General features: G+C 42.7%; 1 protein-coding gene and 1 long non-coding RNA gene across 6 annotated transcripts in view; one reads left to right on the top strand and one right to left on the bottom strand.

Moving 5' to 3' along the window:
* LOC119033457 (cGMP-dependent protein kinase 2) overlaps nt 1–25,443 on the bottom strand; it is an 85,743-nt gene that overhangs the window by 16,087 nt on the left and 44,213 nt on the right. For 2 of the 3 annotated variants that reach the window (XR_005079250.1, XM_037123568.1), the window contains exons 16-19: nt 25,343–25,443; nt 24,742–24,864; nt 24,375–24,437; nt 8,327–8,393 (exon numbers count right to left, since the gene is read on the bottom strand). The exon at nt 25,343–25,443 is cut by the window's right edge and continues 63 nt beyond it. Coding sequence is in view for 2 of the 3 variants with exons in the window: in XM_037123568.1 (XP_036979463.1) it covers nt 8,327–8,393; nt 24,375–24,437; nt 24,742–24,864; nt 25,343–25,443 (354 nt within the window). In the remaining variant the exon portion in view is untranslated. The remainder of the gene's footprint in view (nt 1–8,326; nt 8,394–24,374; nt 24,438–24,741; nt 24,865–25,342) is intronic. The other variant, XM_037123569.1, reaches the window with a different exon arrangement.
* LOC119033466 lies at nt 5,200–9,850 on the top strand. Of its 3 annotated transcripts, XR_005079256.1 has the most exons (5): nt 5,200–5,267; nt 5,531–5,592; nt 7,803–7,911; nt 9,501–9,577; nt 9,660–9,850. It is a non-coding gene; the product is annotated as an uncharacterized LOC119033466 (long non-coding RNA). The 3 variants fall into 3 exon arrangements; XR_005079254.1 differs by lacking the exon at nt 7,803–7,911; XR_005079255.1 differs by lacking the exons at nt 5,531–5,592; nt 7,803–7,911 and having other exon boundaries at nt 5,201–5,267.

Raw genomic sequence — 25,443 nt, 5'->3', positions numbered from 1 at the left:
AACCTTAATAGCCAATAACCTGGTCTCATCCTCCTTGTGGCACCGGCTGGCCTGTGTTGATCCAGTTTCTCTCCTATCTAAAATTCAGTCCGTTTTTGTTGATTTTATTTGGGACAAGTTGCACTGGGTCCCACAGAGTGTCCTGTTTTTACCTAAAGAAGAAGCGGGGCAAGGTCTGGTCCATCTGGCCAGCAGGGGCGCGGCTTTTTGCCTCCAGGTTATTCAAAGACTGCTTACCGGACCAAAGGACACTCTGTGGAGACACCTGTCCCGCTGCATTCTGCAGGGTTTTAAAGGCCTGGATCATGATTTTAATTTGTTTTTAATGAACATTCCGAACATGAGCACATCTCCTTTGCCTGCTTGTTATAAAAGTGTTTTTAGAGTGTGGAACCTGCTGAGGAAAGACAGGAGGGAGCAAGCGGATTCCCTGTACTGGATCCTCCAAGAGGGTGGGGGATCCATCTGGACCTTCCCAGCTGGGCAGGTCAGAGTCTGGCCACAAGATTGCAGACTGCAGGGTTGTTACTCTGGGGAGGTGGTGGTGCTGACGGGGCCCTGGATGGATGACCCCTCTGGACTCGCTGCCCGGCTGGGACTCACGTCAGTGAGGGTCACACAGAAACTCTTAGAACACTGGAAACAGAGACTGACAGGACACGACCACCTGCTTTTAAACTCCTCTTTTAATCAAACAGTGACCGATGACGACTCTTTTCCTGCCATTTTCCTGGCACCGGATTTTAAAGACTACTCTGGGATTTTAATGGAATATACACACCTCACACCACTGGATGGTACCACAGGAAAAACATTTCACAGAATATTGGTGAAAGCAATAAACAGAACAAAACTGGACAAGAGACCTGACACTCCATGGAGGAGATATCTGCAGCTGGCTCCTGCAGCCAGACCTGAGTGGAGGTCCTTCTACAAGCCTCCACTCTCAAAAAGACATGCACACATTCACTGGAGAGTCCTCCATGGGGTCATGGCAGTGAACTCCTTTGTGTCCACTATAAACCCAGCAGTAGAGGACAAGTGTCCCTACTGCGACCAAAGAGAGACTGCGTTTCACTGTTTTTATGAGTGTCTTCGTCTTTTACCCTTGTTTCTGTTTTTACAAACTGTTTTTACCAAATGTGGAGAGGTTTTTACCAAGCAGCTTTTTATTCTGGGTTTTAAATACACACGCCAACACAAGAACAAATGCCAGCTTTTAAACTTTGTTTTAGGGCAGGCCAAGATGGCGGTGTATTTTAGCCGAAGGAGGAAGGTGAAGGATGGTTTTATTGTTGAACCTGTCACTGTGTGTATAAATATGATGAAGTCTAGACTCCTCATTGATTTATACTATTACAAAGCAGCATGAGATCTGGACTCTTTCCAGCAGATTTGGTGTTTTAATCAGGCGTTGTGTTCTGTGGAAAACCACACACTGCAGTTTGGAGATGTGCTCATGTCAATCAAGTATTTATTTATTTATTCATTTATCTATTTACTCTGAGGAGTAAAAAGAGATGTTCGAATATATTATTCAGATTATTTTTTGATTATTTTTTATTATTTTTCTGTCTCTCTGTCTCTCTCTCTCTCCCTCTCTCTCTCTCTCGGTCTCTCTGTCTCTCTCTCTCTCTCTCTCTCAGTCTCTCGGTCTCTCTGTCTCTCTGTCTCTCTCTCTCTCTCTCTGTCTCTCTCTCTCTCTCTCCCTCTCTCTCTCTCTCTCGGTCTCTCTGTCTCTCTCTCTCTCTCGGTCTCTCTGTCTCTCTCTCTCTCTCTCTCTCTCTGTCTCTCTGTCTCTCTCTCTCTCTCTCTCGGTCTCTCTGTCTCTCTCTCTCTCTCTCTCTCTTGGTCTCTCTGTCTCTCTCTCTCTCTCTGTCTCTCTCTCTCTCTCTCTCTCTCTCTCTCTGTCTCTCTGTCTCTCTCTCTCTCTCTCGGTCTCTCTGTCTCTCTCTCTCTCTCTCTCGGTCTCTCTGTCTCTCTCTCTCTCTCTCTCTCGGTCTCTCTGTCTCTCTCTCTCTCTGTCTCTCTGTCTCTCTCTCTCTCTCTCTGTCTCTCTCTCTCTCTCTCGGTCTCTCTGTCTCTCTCTCTCTTTCTCGGTCTCTCGGTCTCTCTGTCTCTCTCTCTCTCTCTCGGTCTCTCTGTCTCTCTCTCTCTTTCTCGGTCTCTCGGTCTCTCTGTCTCTCTCTCTCTCTCTCGGTCTCTCTGTCTGCCTCTCTCTCTCTCTCTCTCTCTCAGTCTCTCTGTCTCTCTCTCTCTCTCTCTGTCTGTCTGTCTCTCTCTCGGTCTCTCTGTCTCTCTCTCTCTCTCTCTCTCTCTGTCTCTCTCTCTCTCTCTCTCTGTCTCTCTCTCTCTCTCTCGGTCTCTCTGTCTCTCTCTCTCTTTCTCGGTCTCTCGGTCTCTCTGTCTCTCTCTCTCGGTCTCTCTGTCTCTCTCTCTCTTTCTCGGTCTCTCGGTCTCTCTGTCTCTCTCTCTCTCTCTCTCTCTCTCTCTCTCTCGGTCTCTCTGTCTGTCTCTCTCTCTCTCTCTCTCTCTCGGTCTCTCTGTCTGTCTCTCTCTCTCTCTCTCGGTCTCTCGGTCTCTCTGTCTCTCTCTCTCCTCTGTGAGAGACAGAGCAGAGCCGCAGTGGACAGATAATCGGGTTTAGGCTCAACGCACACACAACACCGTATTACAAGGAAATGCATACGGTAGATAAGATAAACGCAGCATTTTTTACTGCTGTTTTTTTTCACATCCCTTCGGATGTCCACTTGACATGCCACATGCCAAACCAATTCTGAGTGCAGTCCACAGATTGGGGTAGATTTCTGCGAGCTCTTTGTCATGGATGAAAGTCAGCAGCTCAAGCAGAGTCATGGACTTTGATGGGAGGTCAGGGAAGTTCTTCAGCTCCTGCACAAGCTCTCTGCCATCCACGTCCGAGTGTCCCTTAAAGTGTGGTGTAGTTTGCGGGGTCTCACATTCTTTTTGCAGCTCTTTGGCAGGTTTCTGAAATTAGAGAGCACTCCAAACTTCTCTCTCACATTCTGCAGTGTGGACAATCTTTCCTGATCAGCTGAAGCTGCAGCATCAACAACAACTTCGAAAAATGTGACCTCCAGCTACTACAGAGCATCACTTAAAGGCTCATCAACGGCCTCATAGGAGAAGTGATGCTTTGTGGACCTCAGTCTCTTCTGTTGCAGAACAGCCTCAGCATTCATTTCTTCACAAATATCCTTGGCTGACATCTGTGTTACAAGCCTGTTGCCCTGTAGCTTTGAAGATCTTTCTCAGTCCTATTGAGAAGACTGACTGCTACATCAACTTGCATGCTGGGAGACTGCATCAACTTGCTCACGTGGTGTGTCTGGCTCAAGATGTTGCACCACACCACTGTACAGATGCTGAAGCGGTAGGATCCCACCTCCTCTGACAAGGACTGGACCTCAACCTTAATGATGGGGTCTTTAGTGTGATCTCTCACCTTAATTGGTGCCTCTCTCACAGCAGCTGCGTGATATCTCAGGGGCTCAACACTCCTCACTTTACTTTCCCACCTTGCATCAGTCCACATCTTCAAAGTGATGCCCACATGTTTTTTCAGTATGGCCCATCTTTGAGTGGAGGCTGAAAACAGGGTGAAAAGCCTGTGTAAGATGCCAAAATAATTCATGGCATCAGTGGAAGCCTTAGAAGCATTGGCCACATCAAATTCAGGGTATGAGCCCCACATGGCACAAAAGGAGCTCTTGGATTCATTTGTAGAAGCCTGGCTTGAACACCATTGTTTTTCCCCTTCATGTTCATGCGCCCTCACATAGATTGCGCCCTGGGTGGTTGCCCACATTGTCCAAAGCAAAAACCGGCCCTGCTCTCTGGGGCCCAACCGGATCCAATACAGGCTCTACCAGAATGTACCAGACATTTCACGGGTCCTGTGGAGGCTGATGAAGGTTGTGTGGCAGAAACAGGCCCTAGGAGTAGAGCTGGAGGCTTCCTAATTCCAAAGAAGGAGGACTCGGCTGACATCAGCCAGTTTCGCCAAAACAGCTTCCTGAACATTGAAGGAAAGATCTTTTCAGCACAGTGGCTTTCTACCTAGAAGAGTGTTTGACCCATCAATGCAGAAAAGCAGGAGTTCCAGGCTTCCCTGGGTATTTGGAGCATGCAGGCATGATATGGCATCAACTTCAAGCTGCTAAAAGAGATGGAGGAGATCTCCACGTCATGTTTCTCTTTGGCTTTGACTCAAGTTGCCCTTATTAAAACCTACTTCCAGGATGTGCAGCTATGCCTAAGGATAGTAGAGTACACCACTGCATGGCAACACCTGGCAATAGTTATTATGACTCATCTTCCTGCTAGCTGTTGGCATGGCAATGGAAGTTATCATCCGAGCATTGGTGTGTGGTGGGAGGAGAGCAAGAAAAACAGGACTGTGGGGGCACCATTTAGTTCAGTTGATGAGGGCGTACAGAGGCTTTTTCCTTGCTGCAGTGGCCCCGGGTTTGAGTCCTGGCCTGGGGCCCTTTGCTGTGTGTCTCTCCATCTCTCTCTCATCCTGTTTCCTGTCATATCTCAATCTGTCCTGTCAACTGCAACTGTGACAGAGAAGCCAGTGAAAAGTCTGTAGCCCTGGTATGATGCAGCCCTCAAAGATACAAACCAAGTAGCCCAGGTTAGGTGAGATACCATCAGTGGCCTTGAAAGTATTGAAAAATACTGGCTCCCTGGCAGGTTGAAGCTCTGGTGCCTTCAGTTCGGTCTCCTACCCCAGCTAATGTAGCCAATGCCCATCTACGAGGGCCCTCAAAGTGTGAAAAGCTGGTGAGGTTAATAAGCTAATTTATCAGAAAGTGGCTGATAGTGGCTGGGTAATAGAGCCCATTGAGCCCCCATTGGCATTTTTTTGTCATGATTCAGGATTATAGTCTTTTTGTGGTGTCTTGTTGTGGTGTCTTGTTGTGTCTTATGTTTTGATTTCCATGTCCTCACATCCTTTAAGTGTCTCCTTTATATTCTCCTCTCTGTCTTCTCCCCTTACTCCTTACATGTTTGTCTCCCCCTGTCTGTCATGCTTTCTCCTTTGTGACTTCCCCTTGTTATCTCACCTATCCTCGTCCCTCCTCCCTCTCCTCACCTGCTCCTCGTCCCCTCATCAGTGTGTCTGTGTATTTAAGTCTTTGTTCCACATTCACTCTTTGTCAGTTTGTTGTTTGTGACACCCTGTGATTTACCCAGTGTCTCCTCCAGCATCTCCTGTGTCTCCTTACTCCTGTATGGTATGTTTATTATTTTGGATTCTGTTTCTTCCTTTGATTTGAACTTTGCTTTTTGTTGTACTTTGTTTAACCATGTTATTTTGCTACTTTGTTTTCTGGGTCTATTGACTCCTTGAAGTTTGTTTACTTGTTTTTTTGAATCCCTCAGCTTTGGTAAAAATTAAAACTCGCTTTCTGTTCCGCCCTATCTTGCCTCCTGTGAGTCTGCATTTGGGTAAACCTTTTAGTTTCCCCCCCTTTCAAATGTAACATTTTTTCCATAGAGCCATTGGGCATCCTGGAACGTCCAATCTCCAGTCTTTCGGAGGAGCACAAGTGCACTGAAGTAAGATTCGACATGACAAGGATCCTGTGACCCATGTTTGGCCCGAATTGCTCCCAACTGGTCTGAAGCTGTGGGTGAGGGGTCTTTGGTACAGGTACCACACAGGAGGTTTTCCACAGCAGTGGCACTTTTCCCTGCTTCAGGCTCATGTTGAAGAGGTATTCCACAATCGTGCACAGCTGGCCTGCACAGGACTTGAGAAGCCTGGAGCTGATCCTGTCTGGACCCATAGCCTTCTTTGCCTTCATCTTCCTCAGTCTCCCACTTGGATATTGAAGAGGGACATATTGGAGCAGGTGCACTGGAAAAGGAGGTAGAGGTGAAAATGGGGTAGTAAATGGTAGGGGTAGAAGAGGTGGGGGGCAGCAGTGATGAATGGGTTGGGTGTCTGGTCAGACCTATTGATGAATAGGTTCAGGTTGTTCAACTACGTCTGATCCCCCTCAGCCTGGGAGTCTGGAGTCCTCTGCCCTGAGATGGTTTTAAGGCTTTTCCAGACTCCACTGATGTTTCTCTGTTGCAGCTAGTTCTCCATCTTCCCCCTGTAGTAGTTCTTCCCCTCTCTGATCTTCCTCCTCGGTTCTTCTGCACAGCCTTCAGCTCTCCCTTTTTGCCTGACCAAAAGGCCCTCTTTTTATCCTTAAGCAGAACCTTGTTGTCAGGATTAATCTAGAATTTGTTGTTGGAAAAACACTGCACAGTCCTGGTAGGTACAATGTTATCCACACATAAGTTTATATAGTCCATTACGCAGCCTGTAAAACTGTCGATGTCCTCCCCATGAGAAACACACAGTTCTTCCCACACAGTTGAGTCAAAGCAGTCCCTCAGAGCCTCTTCAGACTGCTCAGTCCATCTCTTAACTGTTTGGGTTTCCACTGGTTGCCTGTTAACAAGGGGCTTACAAAGAGGCAGGAGATGCACCAGGTTGTGGTCAGATCTTCCCAGGGGAGGGAGGGGGGGTGAGTTGTATGCTTCCTTGCTGTTGGCATAAAATAAGTCCAGTGTTTTATTGTCTCTGGTGTAGCAGGTGACACCTTGTTTGAATATGGGCAGGGTGGAGGACAGAGAGGCATGAAGGAAATCTTTTTGTGACTGAGTGGAGAACATCACAAGCTGCATTACATTACATTACATTACATTACATGGGCTTCAAAGGAGCCACATACGATGTCCTGCCATCTCAAAAGAACCTCAGCCTTGCTGCAAAACAAGCCTTACACAAGGCCTTACAAATGGCTACACATCCATGTGCTGAAGTGCCTAAAAGCTATGTTAGAGAGCAGTGGGACAACCATAAACACCCTGCCTCCTCATGCTGTCAACCCAGCCTGCATTGACAGGAGGATTTGCACAAAGGTTCGTATTTCCAATTCAAAGGAAGTGGTGGGGACTGGAAGTTGCTTGCAGGTCTGGAACAGAGGCTCTCCCTCCCACCTAAGATCACAGCAGTCAACCAGTGCTTCAAACCCTCTCTAGCCCTGCAGAGAGGCTTGCTATCTTGTTTGACGTTTGGCTTGGCCTCCGCTTCGGCTTCCCATGTGCTGAAGCAGCCTGGTAGTTGACCTGCCAAGAAAATCTTATGCAACCAATTTCCAATGGATGAACACCCTAGGTGAGGAGGGCAGACAATGCTAGGGCTCCAAAATGTCTAATGATAATGGCCAGGACACCTGATGAGTCCAAGCTACACTACCAAATATGTGTCTGAAATTTTAACCCCTACAACAAGGGAAATTTAACTCTAAGTTGCAATGACAGGCCGGCCTGTGGTGATGTTGGATGGTCGCTGCTCCACTATTGCTGGTGGGGTTCTTGGGTGTTCAGCACGAGAGCTCCTGGACTTCTACTGTTGCTTCGCCCCGGGCTCCGTTGCTGGGACTGGATCTCTGGGTCACTTGTGTTGCCCCCACTGTGTGCACGGGGCCTCCAGAAGCAAGTTCACTTCTGGACGGAGGGTGCCGTTCCCTGCGGTGCAGGCGGCGGTGTTGACGGCGGTGCAGCTGTTCCCTCCATGCTGACTGACAGGCGGCCCATTTATTCTTTTTTTGTTTGTTTTCATATACGTTTGTTCCACTTTGTTTAGTGTCCTTGGGTACCCTGTAAGGCGCTATATAAATGTTTCATGCTAAGTGCTAGATGTGAGGTATAGCTTGAATTTATACTTGTATGTGGGTCTAACTACATATGGATGTGTGACCTTTCCCTAGGTCAGGTTTTGTTAAATGGCAGATTTCTGGACTAATCCAGGATCCAGAAGAACATCCAGTGAGGGGAACACCCATCAAAGGTTGAACAGTGATTCTGGTTAACTGGATGGTGAGCCAACCTACAGGATCTTGAGAGGGATCATAAAGGCTGTTTCATCCAGTCAGACAGTTAAAAAGAAACATACACACCATGTAGATTGGGCCCCAATGGTCGATCGACCAGTTTTACACTAAAAAGACTTGACTCTGACACTGTATAGGGGGTTTATTTCAGTTTATTTATTTGGCCACAACCTAATGATATTTTTGTAAGAATTTTGTTGCACGCTTTGTGGACAATCAGTGTTATATCTTACATTCAATATGCTCAGACCTTAGTTTAGTATTCTTACATATTCTATTTCGTTTTGTAACACATCATTTCCTAATCAGTGTGCCAGTATTCTTTACAGAGGAAAACAGCAGTTGATAACATTCAACAAATGCTAAATTGTATCAAACTGAAACAAAGGTCAAAATCTCACCTCTCTCCTCAGTGGAGACTGCAGCTTGCGATGCCTCAAACCCACCCAGTTGAAGCCCCGGAACCACCTACAGAACAGATAAACCAAAAAATTTCAGAGTTGGACTCAAAACTACAACTTCCATTATTTTTTTAAAAACATAACCTTCAACAAGATTTTAGATCAATTTTCCTAATCCAACTACGAACAACTTAGTGACCTTTCCATTTTTATCAATCAATTTCAATTTCAATCAGTCAGTCCATTTTCTGATTCATTTAGCAGAGATAGATTGAATTAAATGTAATATTTAATCGTGTCTAGACACTTTCTGAGTTAATTTTTGTGAAACTGTTGAAACTGAGGGTTTACAGGCAGTTTTGTTGTTCAAGGTTCATCGTGTTCGTTCAACACTTTTAATGTTACCACATTTCAGCTTTGATTACCATTGCAAAAGGAACATCTTTGTCTGTGGTTTTCATGATAGCTGAACAGTGGTACCACTTAAGGTAAGCCTAGTGGGAATTGCCATGCTTTGTTGTTGGGTCTGTTGTAAACAAATTGCCATTCTTTATAGACATATGGCCCAACTTCCTTGCTTTTGTACTTGATGTTCCTACTCTTCAAGAGGAATTAGGAGGAAAACCTCCACTCTACTGTTGTTAATGGCAACAGGCTACAATGTCGCACCACTCACTTACTCCTCTGCCAATACTGTGTGAAAGTAGGTAAGTGGTGTGAGACAGTATAGCCAAGTGGTGCAAGACAGTAGGAAAGTCATGCTGAAAAGCGCAAAAGTGACACGAGGCAGAGCATAAGTTGCTTACACCAGTAAAAAGAGGAAATAACAGGTTTTGCGCCTCCTGCTGCTGCTGTTGACCCACTTCTTTTCAAACCCATTAAATTATGTTTCTGTGTATTTCAGATGACATTAGGTGACAGGTCACAGCCACTTGTTAAAAGCTACTGTTCCTGTGTGGCTGGATGTGGGATAAGCAATCATTTGGTTGCATTGCTTTATCAGATTCCCCATTACTCTGAATGTGGCATGTTTGTTGTCCCTCCTGTACTTTTGTGCACTGAAAAAGAGCAGAAGTGGCATAAACCATGAACAATGGTTTGTATCATTTCAATACCAAACAGTTGTATCACACTTTACTAGCATCTCTCCTAATACCATCTCATAAATAAATAGGGGGTGAAGCCAGGACATGTGGACGGCGTGGTTGTGGTGAAGCCCAAACCAGATGCGACTTCAGCAAGTGGAATTAGGTATGCAGAGTCTAATTAAATAGGCAGACTACAATGTGTTGCGAAAGAAAATGTTATTGATTGCTTGATATTGTTATTCCAGATCTACACTTTATAAGGGCTACAGCGGTGAGCTACCAGACCCATCAATCCTCAACCCACTACCTGCCTATGCTGACATGGAACCAGACCAGATGCACCTAGGCTGGGTGCATCGCCAGATGGGCTTGTATATCTCCCACTTGAGCAACCATGATTTGATCTGGTTGAAATTAAATGCACAAATGTAGCAAGCTATGTAGACTGCAAGTTCTTGAGAATTGACCATGGCCTACACAAATTGAAGTAAAGTCATTGTTATTATTTGCAAATCCAGGGACAGTTACTCATCACAGAAGGCATGGTGTGATTTTGTAGTCTGTGCCCACGATGACATTTTTGTGCAACTCATATACCAAGACAGCACTGTGTTAAGCTCGCTGAAAGTGAGATGTGATTTCTTTCTATTTAACACATACATGTCAAAATACCTCTCTATGAAAAGTAACTGAACAGACACATGAATTCTTGTGTTGTTGTACAATCATTTTAAAATTTATTTTGTCTGATTTCCAATAGTGTAATATTAATATTATTGTAACATATAAAATTATAACATTAAATTAAAGCTGCAAGCAGTGCGTCGGGGCATGCTGCCATCAGGGTGTGCTGTTGTGGCATGCTGACATCGGGGCTTGTTCATGCAACACCTTCCGTTGACGAAGTCATTCCATTTACAATTTGGTGGCTTGCTCCTGCTGAGATGAAATATGTATGCATGTTCAGGCAGTGAAGCTTAAATGTAAGAGTGCTGAAACAGCTTAAAAAAGTGGACAATTTGAAAGCTGAACAGTTGCTCCAGCTGAACATAAAGCTGAATGTATGAAGACGCTGAAAAGGCAGAAAGATGAAAATTTGAAAAAGCTGAAAAAGCAGAAAAGCTGAAAAGTAAGAGGGCTTAGAGAAGTTAAAAGGGTGAACAGTTTCTGTGGCTGCACATATGCTGGAGCGGCAGTGGAGCCAAAGATGAAAATGTCCCCATAACTCCTGCCATTTTTGAAAAAAATGTCATAGTTATCGCCAAAATATTTATATATTGAGTCACAGGAGAGATTGCTGAACTCTGCGATGTCTATTTTATTTGTGTAGAGTGACAAATGAGGGCGGCAGAGCGAGAGACAAAACAGGCACTGTCTGCTCCCCTTTAGAAATTTAGGCTCAAAATTAACATCGCGGCTTATGGGGGCATTGCTGGAGTGTTTTTCGCTCTGGGGCTTCTACAGGCAAAAGTATACGTCCTAAATCTGAAATAAGACCATTAGCTGAAAGAGCAGCAAGATTTCCTAGATTTGTGTGCATATATTGTTTATGTGAAGTAAAAGATGTGGGATCCAAATCAAGCTGAAGAGAATTTTTCTCCAGTTTTTTCAGCTGGTCCCCACTCTAGCGATGATGTCACGCACTCTACCTCGTGCAATACACATCCATTATAAAATCAAACGACAGCCTAAAAAACCTTACAACTAAAACTGTGACGATTTCAAAACCGTACAAGATTTTAAAGAGCTGAGTACATGCCCAATAGTTCAAGGTTTTGTGATTCTTTAAGTGGTATCTGTCGCTCAAACTATGAGGTACAAGAAGAGGTTGAAAGTCGATGAGTTTTGAAGAGGATTTGAAGATTTTCCCATTTTACTTCCATTGACACTAATTAGACTGCGTCCAGCGCGCCACCTATTGGCCGATTTGCACAGAATTTTGCGCTTAATGGTCAATGGAGCAAAATTATGAACATTTTTGTGATAAGCAGATAGTACTTCTTAAAGATATGCAAGACTGTCTGTTTTGAACACAATGTGCAGGAATTTGTTGTTTAATGTTTTGGGTGTTTTATGGATTATCACATTTTTTTGATTTATTTTTCTCAAGAGGGTCCACACATGGTACATGCAAGGTTTGGTGCAAATCGGTCAAATCACCTAGGAGGAGTTTGAAAATTTTATTGAATTTTATGAATGGAAAATTCCTGCAAAAGTGGGCATGGCCTACACCACACAATTCAGCTGAATTCAGAGAACACATAGATACTTGGTGGGTGACTGTAGTTCAGCGGGTAGAGCAGGTCGACTAGTGATCAAAAGGTCGCTAGTCAAATCCCGGCTCCAGGCAAGGCTGGGCTGCAGTGTCTTTGAGCAAGATACTGAACCCCACATTGCTCATCAGTGAGGGCCCTGGACTTGTCCAGGGAGCACCCTCCCCTCACCCTGATACAAGGCTGGGATTGGCTCTAGCAGCAACGCCCCGTGACCCCATGGAAAGGGATAAGCGGTTACGGACAATGACATGACCTAGATACTTGGTTTAACAAAGTGCTACATATGGGAGTTATTAGCCAAAAACACTTTTGCATTGAAAATAGCACCACCTGCTGGTCATTTTTGTTGTGTGGGTTACAGGGGTCAGTCTATACCACTCCTATGAATTTAATTTCCATAAGTGTTATGGTTTGGGCACAGTGCCAAATATTAAATTAGACACCAGAGCGCCACCTAGTGGTGGATCGGTAAACCCTTCGCCAGCTGTCCTCAGGAGGGCACTGACAATAATTGTACTAAGTTTGGTGTTAATCCGATGAACTGTTGTGGAGATAAAAAATACTTCAAATTAAAGTGTGCCACCCTGTGGTCATTGCTTGATATTGCACAGAGCTTTAGGGGCTCATAAGGAAGTAGTTTCATGTCATTCGGACACACCACTGTGGAGATATGTAGCACTTCCTGTTTTAAACCAAATCTGCAGGAAGTTGTTATTTAATAACTTGAATATTCTTCGGACTATTGAAATTCTGTTAATAACTTTCTGTCAGGAGGGTCCACAGATGCTGTGTGGAAAGTTTCAAGCAAATCAGTGAAATCGCCTGGGAGGAGTTCGAAAAAGAGGTTTTCGACATTTCGCGAATTTGTGAAAAAAATACCTTTACCACTAGACTCAGCACAATTCACTGAACGCGTAGATAAAAGGTTTTTAAATGTGCGCCAAAGTATATGAGTTATAAGCAAAAATGCACTTTCCTTGATTATAGTGCCACGTAGTGGTGGAAATTCACAACAACAACAGATTATTTTATTATTATTATTATTATTATTATTATTATTATTATTATTATTATTATTATTATTTGTTGCCAGGTGTGACTTATATTCCAACTTTGGTGAGTTTTGGGGTATGCCCAGTCTGTGAAAAATGTGATAATTTTGGCCTAAAAATACAAATAAAAAGAATCATTTGAAAAACAATAGGGACCTCGCAGGTCAAGACCTGCTTGGGCCCTAAAAATACATGAATTTCATAACATCAACTTCATCAGAGCCTATTTTTTCATGAGTGTTCATTTTGTGTGAGTGTTTGTGTTAAGTGGTCATTTTGTGTGAGTGTTTGCATTAAGTCTTCATGAGTGTTCATTTTAGGGTTGGGAGGAAAACTTTTACACAAATGGCATCTGTCTATTTCTGTGCTGCCAACATAAGCCATTGGTTGCCCAGGTTGACAATTGACCAAAAGACAGGTGAGTATGTAAAGATGATTGATGCTGCCTGTCAGTGAAAGAGGGATTACTGTACTGAATAACTTATGTTCCTTAACCCTGCGAATGAGCCGCTCAATGTGGACTCTGTCTGGCAATAGATTGCGTCTTCCTGACCTCTAGCTCAGACAGTTGTGCTATCGTACACAGAAAGGTAGGTATGTGGACTTTGCAGGGCACACAGTCTTCTACAATTAAAACCCTTGTCAACCATTATGGCCATAGCTAGGTTTAAGAGAGCCACAATGCCAGACTGCTTCAGAATCTCTTTATTGCTGATGGCACCTTCACAGAGAGATGACACAAAGTTTACTGCGCTGTGATGGGCCATCCGAATGAGTCCTTTAAACATACAGTGTGATTTATAGGTCGAGAAGACCTCACTCTGGAGGAGAAGAGAACTTGGTGTTTGGCACTGTATTTCGTTACAGTCCAAAATAATTTGTGTGACAGAGTAACCCTGAAAAACCTCTGGCGTGCTAGCTTTGACAGCCTCCTCATCCAGCCAAATACCCACAGCCCCTAGTACAGTATACAGGAAGTTAGCCTATGTATTTATGATGTGGCTTACAGTTGACTGGTGTATCCCTCTGCATCAGACCCAATGACAAGTAGTTCATGAACAGAAAAAAAATCATCATTGGGTTGAAGAACCTGAAAAAAGTAAGAATTCCATTATCACCTCATTACACAAATACATTGTGACTGGCTCAACTTATTTACACTGTGTGCACAATTATTAGGCAAGTCAGTATTTTGACCATATCATCATTTTTATGCATATGTTCTAACTCCAAGCTGTACAAACTTGAATGCTTAATGGATTTAAGCATAGCAGGTGATGTGTATCTGTGTAATGAGGAGGGTCTGGCCTTAGGAGGTCAACACCCTATATCAAGGTGTGCATAATTATTAGGCAGCTTCTTTTCTTCAGGCAAAATGGGCCAAAAAAGAGATTTAACTGACTCTGAAAAGTAAAAAGAGGATGCAGAGAAAAAAAGATGCAAATTAACTACCAAGGATTTGAGAAGAATCAAGCATGAAGATACCAGGAACCCATCATCTTCCAGTTCTGTAATATTCCATAACTGCAACCTACCTGGAGTACCTAGAAGTACAAGGTGCTCAGTGCTCAGAGACATGGCCAAGGTAAGGATGGCTGAAACCTGACCACCACTGAACAAGACACATAAGCTGAAGTGTCCAGACTGGGCCAAGAAATATCTGAAGACAGGACCTCTTGATGGACCAAGTGGATGGGCCTGTGGCTGGATCAGTAACGGGCACAGACCTCCACTTTGAGTCAGATGCCAGCAAGGTGGAGGTGGGGTACTGGTATGGGCTGGTATGAGCTGGTTGGACCTTTTCGGGCCGAAGACGGATTCAATATCAACTTACAAACCTAATTCCAGGTTTTAGAAGACACTTTCTTCAAGCAGTGATACAGGAAGAGGTCTGCATATTTCAAAAAGACAATGATTTTTCTGCAGGATTGCTCCATTACATGCATCCAAGTACTCCTCTGTGTGGCTAGCCAATAAAGGCCTTGAAGATGAAACAAATATGACCTGACCTGAACCCAACTGAGAACTTGGTGGCCCTTCTTAAATGGGAGATTTACAGTGAAGGAAAACAGCACACCTCTCTGAACAGTGTCTGGGAGGCTGTGGTTGCTGCTGCACAACATGAATCCACTTGATGAATGGAAGGCTTATAAGTGTTATTGAAAAGAAGGTTGGCTATATTGGTCACTGATTTTTTTTTTTTTAATGTCAGAAATGTTTATTTGAAAGTTTTGAGTTGTTTATAATTCTCACTTAAATAGATGAAAATAAAAGAGTGAGATGGGACAATGTGTGTTTTTAATTTAGTTGTGTAATAATTCTGCACACTAATAGTTGCCCAGTCTTTGTGTACATCTAGATATTCTCCTTAGAAAGCCAAAACCTCAATTTTACTTTCTTAAATATTCATGTTTGAGGTTTATTAATATTTTGGATTAACCAAGAGCACTGTATTTGTTCATTAATAAAAATAATCCTCAATAATAAGACTTGCCTGATAATTGTGTAGATGTAAGAATTTGGTATGATGATGCAATATATCTTTGTAAGAACAACTGTAAAATATATTCACTATTGCATTGCCAGTGTGAGGGACCTCATCAGTCTTTGCTGCACTCCGTGCTCTTGTCACCTGTATGATCTTGCATGTGGCTGGCTCCATCTGCTTCCAAAAAGGCCTTCAGGTGGGCGTGACTTGCAAACCTGTGGGACATAGATGTTACATTTCTATATGTAAAGTGTCCATACACAGCATTAAATTGCACGCATGTTAGCATTCTTATTGACAGTTATATTATACAACATCCTGGAACATTTAGGCACTAAGGTCAGAAACTGGACCACACACATATCAGTCCTTTAGCTAACTGCTCTTCTCAGTATTTTAAAATGCATAGATCTAGATATTTTAGGTAGATACTTTATTCAACCTGAGGGAAATTCAAGGCTTCCAGTGGCTTACAACAACACACATCACACATGCAACATAAACAGATAATAATACTAGGCATTGTTGACAGCTCTAATACATCTAATTAAACACAGTGGACATTTTAATTTACCTTATGAAAAACCATGTGTCATCATCAGATCCAGCAAACCACTCCACACAGAACTTGCTGCTGATAGTTATCTCCTCAATTTGATTTCGGGGCCTTGCTATCTCTGCATGAAGTTCTTTATTGTGGTCAAGGGACATATCCAGCACAGTAGGTTCAGCACTGTCGCAGTAGTCATGGTCAGGAGGATAGTCCAAATCCACCGATGGATCATTCATGGTTTCTGTGGTGGGACGCTCGTTCCTTTCCCAAACTCCGTGCCGTGGGGCTGGAAGACTGAAATTGTTCCACTGAAAAAGCATTGGAACAGCTCCCTTCTTCAGACGTCTGCGTCCAGCTGGAGTTGGAGGCTCTATCACATCTTCACTTTGAAAGTGTCAGCTGCAGACTCATGTGTTCGTTGTGAGAAAGTTGTCTCACTGGATGATAATCACCTACCGTTTATGTAATTCACTGTCTTTGGAAAAAACAGATGAATTGCATCTGGCAGACACACTACATTTCAGCACACAACAGTGGTGGCTGGAAGAGCTGTCATCCCATCTGTGAAAGGACACTTTTGTGCGTTTACATGTCATTGTGTTATTAGTCAAGTCTTACATCTAAAAATATTAACATAAACAACACAACAACAACAAAAAAGAAGAGTTTGGGATGTTTTGGATGTAGAAGCAGTCAATGGCAGCATAGCACTCTATGTAACTGGAAGCTTACATCCTTCCTGAGATTTAACCAGAAATACGAGCTAAGCCAGTATGAAGTAAATCTAGCACATAGGGGCTAGTCACTACAGTGACAGCTGCAGCGTCAGGACAGGTGAACAAAGACTTAGAGAGACTCTCTGCGGGAGTCTGTCAAGGAAGTCAAAGTAACTTGCTGTCCACCACCAATTATAGCCATGAGTCTTACCCAATCCCAGTCAGGACATCAAATTGGAGAATATTTCACCGGAGACAGATTGCTCGAAGCTGTAACTCAGCCAAATCTCTGCTATCCAACATTCTCATCCAGTACTAACCTAGAAGTACTAGGGGGGCTATGGAACTGCCAGTCTGCAGTCAAGAAGGCAGACACCATTTCAGCCTTTCCGGCCCTTACGGAGACCCGGATCACCCCAGAAAACACTGCCACTCCAGCTGTCCTCTCACCTGCCTACCCATTTTCACAGTCCCTGAGACAAACAGGTTGAGGAGGAGGAACTGGCCTCAACTCAACATTGTGGTGATCTATCACCCTCCCGGTCCTCTCCGTGACTTCTTTGATGAGATGAATGCCCTCCTAAGCTGCTCTCCCTCTGCTCTCTCCTGTACTGTTCTTTCCTCACTACCATCGACAGACCGAGGTTGCAGAGAAAGATGGATGAAGCCGGAGGGGATGTTGTGGTGATTCTCCAGTTTGCCTTATCTGGCTTGGCTCCCTGCATGTCTAGCTCTTTCTTGCTCTGTTTCATGCACACCTTGGAAAGTGGTGCAGGCAGCCTTTAGTTTCTTCATTCCTGACTTTGTGGAGTCAGGTACAAAGTTGCAGCAGGCCTCTGGTGCACCATGCATGCAGCTCAGTGACGTGCGGTGAGATTCATGGCTGGTGAGGCACTGACGTCATCAGTCAGATTTACAAACATATGAACCATACAGAGTAGCTTATTCACCATTTGATTGGCAACAGTTGACGTGTTTTGTTTAAAATGTCATTTCAACATGTTTTTTCCATATACTAACTGCAGCATAGAAAAAAAGCACAAACGTTATTATCGTCTTACCTTTACTAATAAATAAAGTCCATGCGCCGCTCCTTCTGAAGAAAAGAATCGATAACTTGTTTGTGGAAGTGTTCCTGTTCTTTCTTCAGTTTTAAAAGTCTCTCTGTCTCAATGGAAATCACTGCCAGGGAAGAAAGTCGTGCTTGATCAGTCCTGTTCCGACTGTATGTTTTCAGTCTTTTCAGCGCAGAGAATGACCGCTCCACCGATGCTGTAGTAGCTGGAACAGTGAGCACCAGCTGGAGCAACTTTGCCGCCTCAGGAACAGTTGGGATAAGATCCTTCTGGGCCAAAAAGCTGAGAAGCTGTCCAGCAGACTTACATTCATCCCTCACTGTTTGTGAGCCATACAGTCCAACGAGATCCGCCTTTAGTTTCACAAAGTCAAAGAATTTGGCATATTTTGACAGGCTCTTAAGTTTCGCGTCATCAAAATGTTGCGACATTTCATTGAATTTTGCGCAGTCTACCAAACCAAGGAAAGCCAGCTCACCGAAGTGATCAAACCGTGCCTTCATTTGACAGCTGACGTTATCCAGAATGTTACAGAACAGTCGTTTTCGTTCACATCTAACCGACTGTCTGTTTCCACTCTCTGTCAAGTGCGCTGCATTTCTGCTCAAATCGGTCACAAAAACTGTCAAACTTCAGTCTCATGCACTCGAGAGCTGCAACGGTGTCGCGGATGCGTGCACGACAGTATTCAATGTCCATTACTTTGTTTTGCAGCACTCTAAAAAGTGCGTCAGTTTCATTGAAGATGTCTTCATACATCGTGAGGAGAAAGCAGGTTGATGCTTTTGAGAGCCACCTATCGTATCCTGCTGCCATCATCAGTGTGTCATTATCCCAGTTGTCGGCATTTTCCATAATTACATGGAATAAGGTGTGCAGATCATTTTGGTGCATGCTTATTGTCTGGAGCAGCCTAGAGTTAGAGCTCCATCACGTAGGTGCTGCTCTGGGTAAACTGCGCTTGACAACGTCATCCAGTAAATGAGTGCGCTTTGTGGACTTGCTGAAAAATGATGCTAGTCCCTCAGTAAACATGGCTTCCGGCACTTTTTCTTTAACTTTAGCTTGCACTCCATTAAGCTCCGAGGCCATTACAGCAGCACCATTGTACGTCTGAGCGACAAGCTTGTCAGTACAGTCATATTTCTCCAACACTCCCAGGACGTACTCGGCAATGGCAGGAGCGCGTCTGTCCTCACTCACGTCATCAAAGCCCAAAAACGCCTCCTTTACCTCACAGCCTGCTTCAGATGTAGCCACGTACCGTAATATGACAGAAATCTGAGCGTGGTTTGTGACATCTGTGGTCTCGTCTACTTCCACAGCAACAAATGGGGCTGCACCGATCTCCTTTTTAATGTCATTCCTTATGACATCACCAACTGCTTCGATTAAACCGTTCTGTATTCTGTTTGACAAGCCAGAAAATACAGTAGATGTCTCCAGATGTCAGGCTAGCCTGTCATCTTTCTCAGCAAAAGCATGTAATAATTCAATGTAGTTCCCACGATTAGCTGAGCCTGCACTTTCATCATTTCCACGAAATGCTAACTGTTGTTTGGCGAGGAAGCAGGTGGCATTGATGAGATCTTTTAAAATCTCTCTGTTCTCCTTCACCTTAGCATTGTGGATGCTAATGTTGAGTCTTCGCTGTTCGTCCAAAGCCAAGTCTATCCTGGACATCCCGAATGTTTTTAGCGCGATTTGACTCTGGATGTGCGTAGTCGACCGCTCATGTTTGATGAGGCTTCTTTGCAAATTCTTCAGGTCACAGTATACCATCTGAGTCCAGACATTGTTAGAAGTGGAAAACAGAAGGCAGGAAAAGCAGAAAAGGCGGTTTCTTGCTGGACATCCACAAAGCCAGTCTTTTCGTTTGTACCACTCTGTCTGAAATGACTGATTCTTCAGTCCTGGACCCGTTGTCTGTAGCATACCTAACTCTGGCTTTGGTCTTCCTTTAATAATTATCTCCTGCTTCGACTGAAAGTCCAATTTGGAAAAATTGTTGAGTTTAGAGAGTAATCCTCCATGTTGAAAATGAAGGTAAACAATATGAAAGGATAACTGGAAGGCGGCAATTGACAGGCTACTGTAGCTTGCTATCACTTATTCTATTATTCTTTAGCCGGGGCGTCATAATCTCTGGGATCACCAGCGCCCCCTAACATGAGGCAGGAGAACTGCGTGCCTCACCCAGTGCCTTTTCGCGGGCGTTTTATGATCGCTCAGCACAAGAAACACGTCACTCACATACAGTTGTTTATAAAACAAACAAACAAACAAACACTGTACATCATATACATCAGCTAAACTATGTAAACTCAGCTCATATAGTACAAGTGGTTGAACATTTTAATACCGACATACAGAGAGACAGCAATACCGTCTGATTGCATAGTCATTGCGCAATCCAAGGTGAGGCTCAGCGCGCTGCTGCCTCACCACACATCTCTCCATAGTATCTGAACGGCAATTGTGGAAATTAAGCGATTTTGGAAAAAAAACACCCAAAAATGGTAAATTTAAATGGAAAATGACTGTAAAGCACAAATTACTGAATAAATATAGTCATTTAATTTCTTTTTTCTTTTTTCTTTCCATAATGACAGGTGAGGCACAGCCTCACCTGCCTCCCCTGACTGCACGTCACTGATGCAGCTGTAATCTGAGCAGCAGCCGGAGGTGAGCGGTTAAATGTAAACCTAAATGCAATCCAGCAATCAGTGAAAGAGAATATGGTGGCAGTCATAAAACAAATCCGTGCAGGTGATTTGTCCAATCACGCAAACAATGTCGAACAGGATAAAAATATATCCAGTCTCTAGAATATTTTGCCCAATTAAAAGTAAGGAGTGAAATATCTAAGATCAGTAGACAAAAATTAAAAATTATGACTGAAAACCCACTATAAACAGATAAAAACAAGACTTTAAGAGAGAAGGAGATCTATGTGTCACAAGCCACATGCAGTATGTGTAAACCTGATTTACATTATGTTATCACAAAGTCACTAAGATCATTCCCAGACCACCTGAATGAATGGACAAGTGATGGCTTTATCTAAAGTCAAAACAGCTGCCTTTCAGTCAGGTGACAAGGAGGCATACAACACCACTATAGCTAGACTAAAAGCTGGCATCAGGCAAAGAGTCAAAATGTCACAGGCTGCAAAAGCAGAAGTTCCCCCCTCATGTGTGAATCCACACTGCTGGATGGGCTGAGCACGTTTTCTGCTTGCGTCAATCACCTGAGCATAAAGTCAGTCTATTCTACCACCAGACACCTGGAGAATACGAAAAGCTACATCTGGATGCTGTCTGTTGACTTCAGCACAGCCTTCAACACAATCTCACCCATGAAGCTGAAAACTTAACACTCTCAGCTTCATTACAACACTCAACTGGATATCAGACTTCCTCACACTCAGATTGACAGTCACCCCTCCTCTATGTTAGTGGTCAACACTGTAGCCCCCCAAGGCTGTGTCCTCAGCCCCGTCCTCCTCACACTGTACACCCATGACTATGCAGTCACAGAAATCATGAGAACTCTACTGTAGAGTATGAAGATGACACCACCCTCATCGAACACATAATAAACAACAATGAGACTTTATATTGGGAGGAAATCAACAAATCTTGTAAAGAGAGCTATCCATTACTCAATGTCAGTGAAACCAAGGAGCTGACGGTTGATTTTAGAAAATGGGAGGCAAAGACACACACCCCTGTCTACATCAGTGGAGCTGAGGTTCCTTTGAAATACCATCACTCATATCTTGGTCATGACATATCACCTCCCTGGTTAAGAAAGGCACAGAAAACACTCTGAATTTACAGAGGAGCAATAGAAACCATCCTAACTGGAAACATCAGAAATTGGCATGATTCATCAATGCCCAGGACAGGAAGTCTCTACAGCAGGCGATTAAAACCACCCATAACAGCACTGGTACCATCTACAGAGCATCAGTGGCATCACTGAGGTTAGTTGTCTGCACGCAGCCCAAAGATACTAAAAGACAACACCCACCTAGACACAGTCTATTCACCTTCCTGCCATCTGACAAATGATCCTGAAGTCTCCAATGCCTTACCACTAGACTACAGAGCACCTTTATTTCCTAGGCTGAGATAGTCATCAACTCATCACCAACGCTGCTTAAAAAAAAATAGACGTAGCAAATGAGTCATTTTTTAAAAAACACTGTGTTTTAAATTTACCATGGAACCCTTCACCAATTAAAATGTAATATAAGTATCCAAAAGGAATAAAAACTGATATAATTTGGAGAGAAAACTTGGTAACACTTTATAATAATGATCATTAGTAATTCCTTTATAAGACACTAGTCAATGTGAACAGATCATGAACAAAACATTAATAAACCTTTGTAAATGATTAGTCAATACTAAATCAACTCATCACAAATATGTTGTAAGTCATCTGCAAATGACTTATTAACCATGAAATATTCACGAACACATCATTAGTAAATGATTACTTCATCATTTGTTGATATATTATAATTGACTCATGCGCCAATCAAAGTGATTATAATATTTTTAATTATTAATGAATGCTGTTAATATCTCAAAAATATGCTGTAACTGCAACTGATTAGTTAATTATGAAATAGTCATGAACTAATCATTAGTAAATATTTACCTAGTGATTTGTTATGTAATGAAAGAAGCCTGCTCTATATATTTTTGTTAACTCATGGGTAAATGTATTGCTGAATCATCTATAAATCAAGTGCTTACAAGTGCTTGTGCATCCCCCTAATCTAAGTGTAAACACTTCATTACCAGCAGCTCTCTAATCTTAAATTTCAACATTTCATGTACCAAGGAGTAGCATATCATTTTAACCATTCCTCAATGGTAACAAAAAACAATCTACAGTCAAATGATGCTGAAAAGTGACAAAAGATTTGCCCATTTCCACCATTTTTTTTTTTTTTTTGGCAAATTCGCGAAATTTCGCAAACCTACTTTTTCTAACTCCTCCCAGGCGATTTCACCCATTTACACCAAACTTTGCACACAGCATCTGTGGACTTTCCTGACAAAAAAATATTAATTGTGATATTCCAAATGATACTCAAGTTATTAAATAACAACTTCCTGTACATTTTGCTGAAAACACAAAGTGTTGGATATCTCCACATTGGTCTGTCTTAATGACATGAAACCCATGTGGCTACTTCCCCACGAGCCACTAAAGCTCTATGTGAAAATTATAAACTTACTTTTTTCAACTCCTCTAGGCCATCTGACCGATTTGCAAGCAGCATCTGTGGACAGAACTCATCAAAAGCTTTCACCCGCGTCACACGTGGCAAAATTTTTCAGTGCATTCTTCTTCGAATTGACAATTTTCACTGTCCACTTTTCTTTTAGCAGTGAACTTGGAACACGCAATTTTCATGCAATCTAGGCTCCCTCCAGCCGGAAATATGCAATTATGTGAACTGCTCTAAAACCCAAAAGGAACTTAAAAATTGCTCTCGCAGCAGTGAGTGACCCAGCTGTCTGTGTGTCGTTGGCATGGAGACAAGACCCGGTATACACATGCTGACCCAACCAAAACACATAGTGAAGGAATAACAGTTCAGGGGCCACAAATAGGAGGCCGGCAGGCCAGATGTGGCCTGGGGGCCGCCTATTGAGGACCATTGCTATGAGGAGACTGTGTGGAGGCTAAGGGGTAACCATACAGAAGAATTACCACCTGGCAGTGATTTATTTTCTTCTTTATCATTCAGCAGTTAGTTGCTCACCCTTTGATCCCTTTGTGAAGTAAAGAGCTAAAAATTGCATGATGTAGTGCATAACAATCTTGTAACTTAAAGGTCAACTAAACATTTAAAAGAAATGGAAAGCTTCTCCCCATAATCAAAAGAAAGTAAAAGGTGGGATGGGATGTTTGTTTGACATGGGTGTGGGTTAACCTTATACCAGGCAGCTAGTGTTCAGTCAGTGCTGCTGTGTTCCAATTTTCACTGTGATGTAAGGTCAGATTTTTGTGTTTTTGTTACTCCATTGTTTCAGTAAATCTTTTGTCACTTTTCAACATCATTTGACTGTAGATTGTTTTTGTAACCAGTGAGGAACAGTTAAAACGGTATGCTACTCCTTGGTACATGAAAAGTTGAAATTTAAGATTAGAGGGTTGCTGAAAAGTTTGTAAAGAACCTACTTACATATATAGATCATTTGTAACATGTAAGGAAGAACTACAAATGATATGAACACATTCTCTGGTGATGACGTGTTTACACTTAGATTAGGGGGTTGCAAAAGCACTTGTAAATGACTTATAGATAATTCAGCAATACATTGACATGAGTTGAAAAAAAATGTGGAGAACAGGCTTCTTTCATTACATAACAAATCATTAGGCAAACATTTACTAATTATTAGTTCATGAATATTTCATAATTAACTAATCAGTAGTGGATGACTTACAACATATTTTTGATATGTTAACAGCACTTATTAACAATAACAATGTCTTATAATCACTTTGATTGGTCAATTACAGTCAATTACAATGTATCAATAAATCATTAAGTAATCATTTGCTAATCATTTGTTCATGAATATTTCATGGTTAACAAATCCTTTGCATATGACTTACATATCTGTAATATTTCAATTTAGTATCAACTAATCATTTACAAAGGTTTATTAGGTTTATTAGTAACTAGTAACTAACTAGTAATTAGTAACTAATGTCTTATAAAGGACTCACTAATGATCATTATTATTAAGTGTTTCTGAAAACTTACTTGTGTTTCTTGATGTCAGTGATGCCGTTCTTTTTGTTTCCCAGCCTCTCTACTGGGTTAAGCCTGAAATGAAAAGAAAGAGATATATTCCTCAGTTTAATGTAAGGTTTACTTACCAGGAGGAATTAGTTAACGAGGAGGAGCAGCAGCATCTAAGCACAATGAGCTGTTGCCATAGGTGAGATAAATGGGGGAACAATGCTCGTCTGTGTGACAGTTGTTCTGGCGTAACAACAATAATGCAATGTAAGATTATCCAGTCATTATTCTAAGTGATAGTGCCTGGTCTGCTTCACATTACACAGTGACTCCCAGATTATCTGTTTAACTGAACCATTTCCTAAGTTTGGTTTGCGAGTCATCATACTTGCAGAGTCTCCTGATGAGGTCATCTGGACGCTTGCCTATTTTCTTTGGGAAGTCCACCTTCTCAATGCCATGGAGGACCATCGTGTAAACCTTTATGGGATCTGAACCCGCAAAGGGTGGGCTGAAAGACATGATATCATGTTAATTGTAAAGATAAAAATCCAGACTACACTTTCCAAAGGATAGGTTAACCATTTTGGGAAATATGTTTGCTTTCTGTCTGTGAATCAATATTTATCTCACACCACTCATCACAGGTTGTGGCTCAGTCATCAGTAGACATCACTGGTACCTCACTGAAGAAAGAATCATAATATCAATCACTCTAAATTAAATCTAGTCACTGTCAACTAAGAGGCTCTCCCAGGTTCAGTGCCCAGATCCTCATCATTCGTTATATTTTTCTTCATCAGTTTTCTCTGGGTCAGATAATCTACTGTCCATTATTCAATTTGGACTGCCATGCTGAGGACACTCAAGTATACATTAACATCAAACCTTCCACCCACCTTCTGGTGTCATCAAACATGCTCAATATTTGTGAGGATTTACTTCACCAAGAAGTCAAAACAGTAAGAAATGTTATCTTACTGACTTACTTGCCAGTGAGTAGTTCAAATATAAGGATTCCCAAAGACCAGCAATCAGCTCCAAAGTCATGGCCTTTGTTCATGATGACCTCTGGGGCCACATACTCTGG

The sequence above is a fragment of the Acanthopagrus latus genome, chromosome 15 (assembly GCF_904848185.1).
Source record: "Acanthopagrus latus isolate v.2019 chromosome 15, fAcaLat1.1, whole genome shotgun sequence".
Classification (NCBI taxonomy): domain Eukaryota; kingdom Metazoa; phylum Chordata; class Actinopteri; order Spariformes; family Sparidae; genus Acanthopagrus; species Acanthopagrus latus.
This window is presented reverse-complemented; position numbering and strand designations above follow the sequence as displayed.